The sequence below is a fragment of the Rhinichthys klamathensis genome, unplaced genomic scaffold (genome assembly GCF_029890125.1).
Source record: "Rhinichthys klamathensis goyatoka isolate OS25496 unplaced genomic scaffold, OSU_Roscu_1.1 h1tg000329l_1, whole genome shotgun sequence".
Taxonomy (NCBI): Eukaryota; Metazoa; Chordata; class Actinopteri; order Cypriniformes; family Leuciscidae; genus Rhinichthys; species Rhinichthys klamathensis.
This window is the reverse complement of record NW_026606844.1, coordinates 2,024,010-2,034,675: the sequence shown is the minus strand read 5'-3', so window position 1 is coordinate 2,034,675 and position 10,666 is coordinate 2,024,010. Positions and strand designations below refer to the sequence as shown.

The 10,666-nt window shown below is 46.7% G+C and overlaps 1 protein-coding gene across 1 annotated transcript; it reads right to left on the bottom strand.

Annotated features, from left to right (window-relative positions):
• Window positions 1-6,118: 6,118 nt before the first annotated feature.
• LOC130105773 (uncharacterized) lies at window positions 6,119-8,123 on the bottom strand. Its single transcript, XM_056271935.1, has 2 exons — window positions 7,961-8,123; window positions 6,119-7,076 (listed from the first exon to the last, which is right to left on the bottom strand). The coding sequence occupies exons 1-2, from the start codon at window positions 8,071-8,073 to the stop codon at window positions 6,242-6,244; spliced, it is 948 nt and encodes a 315-aa protein (XP_056127910.1). The 5' UTR covers window positions 8,074-8,123; the 3' UTR covers window positions 6,119-6,241.
• Window positions 8,124-10,666: the final 2,543 nt, after the last annotated feature.

The window sequence follows — 10,666 nt, the reverse complement described above, 5'->3', positions numbered from 1 at the left end:
TTTTGAATTTAAATTAACTCTATCTTCCTCCGAAATAATGGGTATATCTATTTTATTTAAAAAGGTGTTTATATTGTCAAGTTTAATTGTTGCTTGTGCTTTATACAATTCTTCATAATAGTCCTTAAACGCATTATTAATTTCTATTGGATCCAACAGTGTCTGCCCATTTGATATTATTGATGTGATTGGCGATTTCGTTTCAAGCTGTTCCCTTTCGAGGGAACCTTGAACTGCGTCGTAAGATCGACACTTTGGGGACGCTCCCTTAGCGTGCGCCTCTAAAGTATGAATGAAACTATTCCAATCCTGATTGGTGTTGCGTCATGACGTAACATGTGACAGTATAACCGGATGCAAAAAAGCTATGCCGGAACAAACACATACTAGCTTTCGTTCTTCAGCAAGCGCTCTGTGTTACGACTGTCTGTCTTATTTGGTGTTGTTTGTCTGATTTCTCAAATATATATTATTATGGCCGAAAAGTTCAAAAAGTGTGTGCACCCCTGCCCTCGTTTCATTACGGTTGGGGACACGCATGTTTTGTGTGTGGACTGTTTGGGAGCGCAGCATGCACAGGCAGCTCTCGAGGGAGCTGCCTGTGAACACTGTGAAGCACTACCCATCAGAGTGCTGCGCTCCCGGCTGGCGTGTTTTGATGAGCATGGTCGGGCTCGCGTTCCCCACGGATCTGGTCCTGCGTCTGTTGAGGCAGCGCGGCGATTGAGATCGTGGGGTTCGCAGCGGGATCTTGCAGATGAGAATGAGACTGCTGCAGCACTTTCTCATTCTTCGTCTGAGGATCCCGAGCCCACTGTGAGTGGTGCAGAAGCCCGCGTCGCGGCTTCTTCTGCGCACGAGCAGGTCCCGATGCTTGAGCTCTCTGCTTCCGAGGAAGTGGACGTGCTCAGCATCGATGAGGACGACCGTGAGTTAAGCGCGCCAGTTCACGGTCAGGCTTATGAGGAGCTGGTTGAGGTTGCTACGCGTGCCGTGGCCAGACTTAATATCAGCTGGCCACAAGATGAACAGGGAACGCAAGTCAGAAGCAAGCTAGACGAGCGTTTCCTGCGGCACAGATCACAGCCTCAGCGCCGGGGTTTGCCGTTTTTCCCCGATCTCCACAAAGAGATCTCGAGATCGTGGGATAAACCGCACTCGTCCCATGTCTCCAGCCCCAGTGTGGTTGATTACAGCAATGTTTTGGGGGCACGGGACATGGGTTATGGGAAGATGCCTAGTGTGGAGGAGGCTTTAGCTCCTTCCCTTAAAGCCCCGGCGCTGCCTAGTAAGCCCTGCAGAGACACATCTGCTTTAATAAGCAGGGCTTACATGGCGGCAGGTCGGGCTGGTTCATGCCTGCATTCTATGGCGATTTTGCAGGCATATCTGGCCGACCTCCTGAAAGATTTAGATGAGGGGGAGGGGCCAACTCCCGAAGATATTTCAGAGTTGCGTAAAGCCACAGATCTGTCTCTCCGGGCCACTAAAGAGACGGCCCGCGCTATTGGACGCTCTATGTCAGCTATGGTGGCCATGGAAATGCATCTGTGGCTGAATTTATCTGGAATAAAGGAGAAAGATAAATCTTTTTTGCTTGATGCGCCGCTCTCGCCTTCTGGCCTGTTCGGCGACGCCGTTACATTGGTCGTCGACAGGTTTCAGGAGGCGAAGAAGCAATCTGCTTCAATCTGCGAAGAAGTGCAATCTCTGCTGCTAAAGGAGGCTTTAGAACGTGTTCCTCTTTCAGACAGGGAGTCCGTATTTTACAGCCGGTACTTTATAGTTCCAAAGAAGGATGACATGGGCCGATTTTAGATCTCAGAGTTTTGAACAGGTCTTTGAGAAGGTTCAGGTTCAAAATGCTTACAATCCCTGTTATCGTGAGTCAGATCAGATCCGAGGTACTGGTTTGTCACGATAGATCTAAAAGACGCCTATTTTCATGTCTCCATCCTTCCATGTCACAGGAGGTTCCTGAGGTTCGCTTTCGGGTTACCAATATCGGGTCCTTCCGTTCGGCCTAGCACTCTCTCCCCGCACGTTCACCAAGTGTATGGATGCAGCACTGGCTCCATTGAGACTTCAGGGCATTCGCATACTGAATTATATCGACGACTGGCTCATTCTGGCCCAGTCTCGAGAGATGGCAGTTCGGCATCGAGATGTCGTCCTTGGCCACATTCAGAACTTGGGGTTGAGACTCAACACAAAGAAGAGTGTATTGGAACCGGCTCAGAGCACAACGTTTCTGGGCGTGGTGTGGGATTCAGTTACGATGCGGGCACAAATGTCTCCCGCACGTATCGAGTCCATTCTGGCGATGGTGTCCGGGATAAAGCTAGGCCAGGCCATCACTGTAAAGCAAATTCAAAGGATGCTGGGCCTCATGGCAGCGGCATCCAACAGTGGTGGCTAAAAGCCAAGGGGTTTTCCCCCAAGGGGAATCCATTCCGTATGATCAGAGTAACGCGCAGATGCCTTCGTTCTCTAGTAATATGGAAGAAACCTTGGTTCCTGTCCCAAGGGCCAGTGTTAGGAGCATCATGTCACCGGAAGTCCGTTTCAACAGATGCCTCCCTCACGGGTTGGGGCGCGGTCATGGAAGGCCGCTTTGCCAGGGGTCTGTGGCAGGACCATCATCATTCTTGGCATATAAATTGCCTGGAGATGTTGGCTGTGTTCAGGGCTCTGAGGAGCTTCCTCCCAGACATCAAAGGTTACCATGTCCTGATACGATCGGACAATACATCAGTGGTAGCTTATCTGAACCGACAATGGGGACTCAGATCGCGCCCTCTATACAGATTGGAGCATCAGATAATCCTTTGGTTCCAAGGGAAAATATTGTCTATCAGAGCAATGTATATTCCGGGGGTTCAGAATCAGGGAGCAGACATCCTGTCGAGGCAGGGGCTGAGGCCCGGGGAATGGAGACTTCACCCAGATGTGGTGAAGTTGATATGGGAGAGGTTTGGACCAATGGAAGTGGATCTCTTTGCGTCTCGAGAGACGTCCCACTGTCCACTTTGGTTCTCCCTCACACATCCAGCCCCACTGGGGTTGGATGCCATGGTACAGGCCTGGCCGAGGCTACGCCTGTATGCTTTTCCCCCGATCGCTCTGCTCCCGGGAGTCCTGGAGAGGGTCCGTCAAGAGGGCATCAGTCTTCTTCTGATAGCCCCGTTGTGGTCGGCCCGAGTATGGTTTTCAGACATAATTTCACTCCTGATAGCTCCGCCGTGGCAGATTCCTCTGAGGAGGGATCTGTTGTCTCAGGCGGAGGGCACAATATTCCACCCTCGCCCAGAGCTGTGGAAACTGTGGGTCTGGCCCCTGAGGGAGTTCAGTACCTAAATGCTGGTCTATCAGCCGGAGTGGTTGAAACCATACTTAGCTCTAGGGCTCCGTCTACTAGGAGATTATATGGCCTCAAGTGGAATGTATTTTCCACTTGGTGTAGAGAACAGGAGTTAGATCTAGTTAACTGCCCGGTGGCTTCAGTTCTGGAGTTTCTTCAAGATCGTTTCTCTGCGGGTCTCTCCCCTTCCACACTTAAGGTGTACGTGGCTGCCATTGCGGCTTTCCATGCACCATTGAGTGAGGGGCCTCTGGGGAGGCACCAGCTGGTCATTCGTTTTCTCCGTGGTACATGGAGGATGAGACCGACGACCAGGTCCAGGGTTCCTGCCTGGGACCTGGCGGTGGTTCTCGAAGGGTTATCCCTGGCCCCCTTCGAACCTCTGCAGTCGGCTTCGCCTAAGGATCTTACACTATAAATGGTATTTCTCTTAGCTATTACCTCTCTTAAGAGGGTGGGAGATCTCCAAGCCCTGGCAGTGACACCAGCTTGCTTGGAGTTTGCCCCTGGCAGAGTTAAAGCCTTTTTGCACCCGAGTCCGGGCTACGTGCCAAAGGTTCCTACGAATACGGCTCGGTCCACGGTCCTTCAGGCATTTCATCCTCCACCTCATGTGTCGGCAGAAGAAGAGAAGCTTCATTTGCTCTGCCCCGTCAGGGCTTTGAGCGTGTACCTCGAGAGGTCCTCTTCTTGGAGGAGGTCGGACCAACTATTTGTGTGTTTTGGGTCACCTAAGAAGGGACTCCCGGCATCCAAGCAAACTATTAGTAATTGGATTGTTCAAGCTATTACCTCGGCTTACAAGGTGCGCGACTTGCCTTCACCTTTAGCTGTTAGGGCTCATTCGACTAGAGGCATGGCGTCCTCTAGGGCCCTCCTTTCGGGAGTTCCTATCCAGGAGATCTGTGAGGCAGCCGGTTGGGCTACCCCACACACTTTTGTTAGGGTCTATAGTCTGCACCTCCCTAGTACGCCTGGCGCACATGTGCTCTCGTCCTAGCTGAGTGCCTGAATCAGTTTCATTCCGGGGCAGGCCTGTCTTCGGTGCGTGGCCTAGTGGGCATTCGTTCCCCAAAGTGTCGATCTTACGACGCAGTTCGAGTTCCCTCGAAAGGGAACGTCTCGGTTTATGACTATAACCCTTGTTCCCTGAGAAGGGAACGAGACACTGCGTCGTCCTGCCACGCCCCTCAAGGCCTGAGAGCGGCTTGCTTCATCGCTAGGCTAGTATGTGTTTGTTCCGGCGTAGCTTTTATGCATCCGGTTATGCCGTCACATGTTACGTCATGACGCAACACCAATCAGGATTGGAATAGTTTCATTCATACTTCAGAGGCGCACGCTAAGGGAGCGTCCCCAAAGTGTCGATCTTACGACGCAGTGTCTCGTTCCCTTCTCAGGGAACAAGGGTTATAGTCATAACCCGAAACGTTTTATTTGCCATGCCAACAATTTGCCAGCCCTATCACCCTGCTCGTAAAATGTCTGTTTCAAGCGTAGAAGACTTGAGGCAGCTCTAAAAGCAGACTGCTTATCATATTCAGCTCTCAATAATAATAATTCTTTCTCCAATTGTGAATTGCTAATATTTTCAGAATTATTTACTTTCGTTTGAAGGGCACTTATTTTATTTTCCAACTGTAATCTAGTTTCCTGTGCCTTTTTGATTTATAACCTGTGTAACTGATGATATGTCCTCTCAGGAAAGCCTTGAAAGCTTCCCATTTAACGCATGCAGTAGTTTGTGTAGTATTAATTTGAAAGTACTCATCTATCTGTTTTTCTAAATATTTAACCAAGTCTTCATCTTGTAACCATTTATGTTGGAAATGCCGTCTGGGTGGATCTCTTAATAATTTATCATCCTTATAGACCAAACAGCATGGTGCATGATCTGAGATCACAATATTGTCATAAGAGCAGTCAGAAATTTTAGATTGCAATTCTGAAGAGAAGAGAAAGAAATCTATTCTAGAGTATGTCTTAAAAGTACCCGAATGACAGGAATAAGTTCTAATATTCGGTTTTCTCTCTCTCCATATACTATCTAATAAATTTAAATCTCTCATAAACCTATGGATTGTAGCCCTACAGTTGTTATGTGAATTGTCAACCCCAGTTGATCTATCCATTTCTGGGTTTAATGTACAATTAAAATCCCCGCTATCATATGAAGTCCTGGAAGCGTTGAAAGAGTAAGAAATAGGTCATTATAAAAATGGCTATCATCTACATTAGGACCATAAACATTTGTTATATTTAGAATTTCTGATAACAAAAGTCCTTGAAGTATTAGAAATCTTCCCCTTTTATCTTTAGTAATATGTTTTATTTTAAATGGAACCGACTCATGAATTAATGTCATAACCCCTCTAGCTTGAGATGTAAACGATGCCGCATACACAGTGCCCTTCCACCTCCTTCTCACCCTTATACTATCATCAATGAGATGAGTTTCTTGCAACAGTACTATTTTAGCATTCATTTCATTCAGTTTATTCATAACCTGTTTTATCTTTTGAAGACGTTGCAGACCTCTGCAGTTCCATGAAATAAAATTAAGATTCACTTCTTGAGACAAAACTTATGAAAAAAAATAAAATTTACCAGGTTGCTTTGCAATATAAACTATCCTTGCTTATAGGCATAACACATTGGGATGTTAGAACAAACATCCAACACTCTGAACTAACATAACCCCCCTTTCCCCTCCCCCTCCCCCATTTAAGAGGGCATTTCAGATGAACTAGTCCCTATGTGGCTCTTACATTACCCGGCCCCTAATTGGATAGGCAGGAGGACTAAGCAATTACAAACTTAAACACTGAGAGCCAAACAATTTCTAAATGTCCATAAACTATCAACTTATTTCTTATTTCTTCACTCTTCTGACATTGCCTCTTCCAACAAACACAGTTTATTTACAGGCCTTTCCAGAGTGTTGGTCTTGGTCTTTATCTTCACTCTTCGTACTTTTCCAATGGAGTCCGGCAACGTTTCAACAACCTTTCCCATGAGCCAGGAGTTCCGTGGGGAAGAACTATCCACTAGTAGCACAACATCTCCTGTCATGAAGTTTGTTTTTGGCTTTAGACATTTCTGGCGCTCCTGAAGAAGTGGAAGGTATTCACACGTCCATCTTGTCCAAAACAAATCCACAAGATATTGAACTTGCTTCCACCTCTTTCTTGTGTACATGTCATCTTTGTTGAAAATCCCTGGAGGCATGTTGGGTTGAGATTTCAACAGCAATAAGTGATTGGGTGTTAGAGGTTCTACGTCGTTAACATCATCTGAAACAGTTGTAAGCGGCCTGCCGTTGATGATGCTTTCGACCTCACACATTATTGTCAGAAGACAATCATCGTTCACTGCTTGCTCTTTCAAAAGGGAGTTAAGGATTCTTCGCACGGTCCGAATTTGTCTTTCCCAAACCCCGCCTTGGTGCAAAGCGGCTGGGCTGTTGAATATCCACTTTATTCCTTTTGGTTGCAAGGCCTTTTCAATCTTGTCATTATCCAGCAGTTGAACGGCTTCTCTTAACTCTCTTTCAGCGGCCACAAAATTTGTGCCGTTGTCAGAACGCATGATGGTAACTTGACCTCTCCTGCACATAAAGCGACGAATTGCATTAATGCAGGAGTCTGTGTCGAGGCTATCTGCAACTTCGATGTGCACCGCTCTGAGAGTGAGGCAAGTGAACATCACGCCGTACCTTGTAACGGACAGAACTTGTTACTTGTATTGTATTGTTAATGGGGCACTAGTGTGATGTTTTGGGTCACATGTAGTTACAACAAGAGCCACTTGAGGGTGCTATTGCCGGGTGGTAACCTAGTATATAAACACACCTACCATAGAAGAAGAGAGTTCGTTTGGTAGAGGGAAATCCAATGTTTGATTGAACTCATGCTACCTACTGGCTTGTGTTTATAGTCCTTTGTTGAGAACCCTGAGTTTCTGCTCAACTGTAAGTGTGGATGATTTATATTCTTGATGTTGTATTTATTTCTTAAGTTCACTGATGTTAGATGTGTTTTCTTTCTAGAAAGGACTTTTTATTCACATGTTCTGTTATGAACACTGAGCAGAGAAATGGACAGTAAAGCCAAGTGGAAACTCCATTGGCAATGAGGCTACAGCACATGGACAGCATCGGGGCACAGGGAACAAACAATTCACTGGCTACTGTGATGTAGGATCATTTCTCACATTGTGGATAGTTAGATTAAAATCATTGCATCACACTCAAAATTTACCTTGTGGAGTATATGCTCATTTCGTCTTCATCATCATCATCATCATCAGCAGCATCGTCATCATCATCGTCAACGTAACTTCTCAAAAGATAGGACATTTCAGAGTTAAGTTTACTTCATTGAATTGATTCATTGTTGAAGAGACAGAGATCTTGAGAGTGCTTGGTAGTTTGTTTATTGAGAGTTTGGCACATGGATTTATATGTGGTTCATATGTGGTTCAAATAAAAGAGGTTCAATGTTAATTTGTTTGTGAAGATATTTCTTGATCAGTACAGGTTCAAAAATTTCTGTTGAACCCCTCAGAGTAACATCGTTAAAAGAAATGAGGTGTTACAACCTTTTGACTGTACTCCGGCCCCGCTTAACATCAAACGGCCCGAAGAAATCAACACCGGTATTTGTGAAAGGAGGCTTATCTGGCAAGAGCCTATCTTCCGGCAGGTTTGCCATCTTTTGCTCACCAACCTTTCCATTAATCCTGCGGCACACTGTACATTTGTTTATTATCTTTCAGATTGCAGAATTGGCTTGTGGGATCCAGTACCTGCATCTCAGTTGTGCCAAAACATAACTGCGTCCACAATTACCTGTTCTTTGGTGTATGTCTCTTAAAATCAGTGTAGCAACTCTGCTGTGCTTTGAAAGAATTGCTGGATGTTTAGCATTTTCTGGCATGGCAGACTTGTTTAGTCTTCCGCCAACCCTTATCGTGCCGTTTTGAAGAATCGGATCCAATTTAAACAGCTGACTGCTGCGACTGAGCTGTTTACCTTTCTCCAATAACTTGTCTCCAATAACTTGATTTCTTCTCCAATCTGTTGTCTTTGACTGAATTGGATTATTTCCGATTCTGCGACAACTAGATCAAGGTAAGTGACTTCCTTTCTACTGCTTTGAATTTCTTTATTTGTTGTTCTAACTTTGATCTTTCCTTTTCAGTTTGGCAGATCTTTCTTGATATTTCCTTTCTTTCCTCTTTCATTTTCCACAGATTTTTCTTCACCTTTAAAATCCAGGCCACTGATCTTTTTAGTTTATGCCAGTCCGAATAATAGTTGATTAATTTGTCGATTGGTTCCATGTTTTCTTCAACTTTGATCATGTTGACTGTAACTCCATTCTTGACTTCCGGATCATTTTGAAGGCTTTCTTTCCCTCGCACTGTCATGCTGAAGTGATAACAGGAAGCAAACGCGAGTTAACAGTTTTTAATGAGCACACACAAAGTCCAGGACACAGTAAGCCAGATGGTGAATGGTGACGCAGGGACTTCGATGGTCAAATCCGGTGAAGTGAAGACAGACGGTGAGACGAACCAAATCCACATGGAAGACGACGAACAGGAACACCAGGCAGGAACACAAACCAGAAGACCAGACAAGGAAACATCAAACAACGATCTGACAAAGATGAGAGAACAGCGGTGAGTTTATGAAGCGTGGTGAGATGAACTGCAGCTGGTGATGTAATGATGATCAGCTGGAGCGGATCAGGTAATGACAAACAGACACGCCCCTTGCACACGTGCACTCATACAACAACATAAACGCAAGACTAGAAGGAACCAGTGAATACGTCTACCGTGACAATACCCCTCCTCCTAAGAACGCCTCCTGGCGTTCTCAGACTCCCTTACCTGCCGATTGTAATCATCGATAAGGGAGTGATCCAGGATGTCTCTAGCAGGAACCCAACTTCTCTCCTCCGGACCGTAACCTTCCCAGTCCACCAAGTACTGAAATCCGCGTCCCCTCCGCCTAGAGTCCAGAATACGGTTGACCGAATATGTGGTCTCCCCATCTACGAGCCGCGGTGGGGGAGGAACCGGGACTGGCGGATTAATGTGAGAATGAAAAACGGGTTTAATCTTAGATACATGGAACACGGAATGAACCCTCCTGTACGCAGGAGGTAATTTGAGGCGGACTGCCACCGGACTAATAATCTTGGTGACAGGAAACGGGCCAATAAATTTGGGTGCAAGTTTATTAGAAACAGTGCGAAGAGGAATGTTCTTAGTTGAAAGCCACACTTTTTGACCAACGACGTATACGGGAGGCCTTGACCTGTGGCGATCGGCCTTGGCCTTGGTGCGCACCCCCCACCTGGAGTAGAGTCTCCTGGGCTCTAGTCCAGGTGCGGTGCCACCTCTGGACAAAGGCCTGAGCGGAGGGAACCGCAACCTCGGATTCCAGACTGGGAAAAATAGGTGGCTGGTAACCTACACTACACTCAAACGGAGATAGGCCCGTCGCTGACACTGGCAACGTGTTGTGTGCGTACTCCACCATAGACAGTTGTTGGCTCCAAGAAGAAGGATTCCTAGAAACCAAACATCGCAACATTCTCTCCAGATCTTGGTTGGCTCTCTCTGTTTGACCATTGCTCTGGGGGTGAAACCCAGAAGACAGACTAACCGTCGCCCCCAGTAATTTACAAAATTCTCGCCAAAATTTGGACACAAACTGGGGTCCCCTGTCGGAAACCATGTCTATCGGGAGGCCATGTAACCGAAAGACATGATCTACGATCGTTGCCACTGTCTCCTTAGCTGAGGGTGATTTGGGTAAGGGAATGAAATGTGCTGCCTTCGAGAATCGGTCCACCACAGTCAAAACGACTGTGTTACCCTGGGAGGGTGGGAGGGCGGTAATAAAATCTAGAGCGATATGGGACCAGGGTCTCGAAGGCACCGGCAGCGGCTGAAGTAACCCATCTGGAGGTCGATTGGAAGACTTACCAGTGGCACAAACAGAGCAAGCCAAAACAAAATCGTGAATGTCACGAGCCATAAGTGGCCACCAGAATCGTTGCTTGACTAGAAACCCAGTGCGATTTATTCCTGGATGACAAGCTACGTTGGAACTGTGACCCCACTGGATAACGTCAGACCGTAAGCCCTCCGGCACAAATAATCGGTTCGGTGGACACCCGGGCGGAGGCGTTACCCCTTCTAAGGCCTCTTTGACCTTCGCTTCGACCTCCCATGTGAGTGTTGAAAAAAATACGGTTTCGGGTAAAATACACTCGGGAGTGGACGGGC

What these genes read in the sequence shown, in the direction of transcription:
- LOC130105773 (XM_056271935.1), bottom strand. Translation starts at nt 8,073, where the DNA reads ATGGCAAACCTGCCGGAAGATAGGCTCTTGCCAGATAAGCCTCCTTTC. An exon ending in GGCCGGAGTACAGTCAAAAG is followed by an intron (nt 7,077 to 7,960) that starts GTTGTAACACCT and finishes GTCCGTTACAAG; the next exon opens with GTACGGCGTGATGTTCACTT.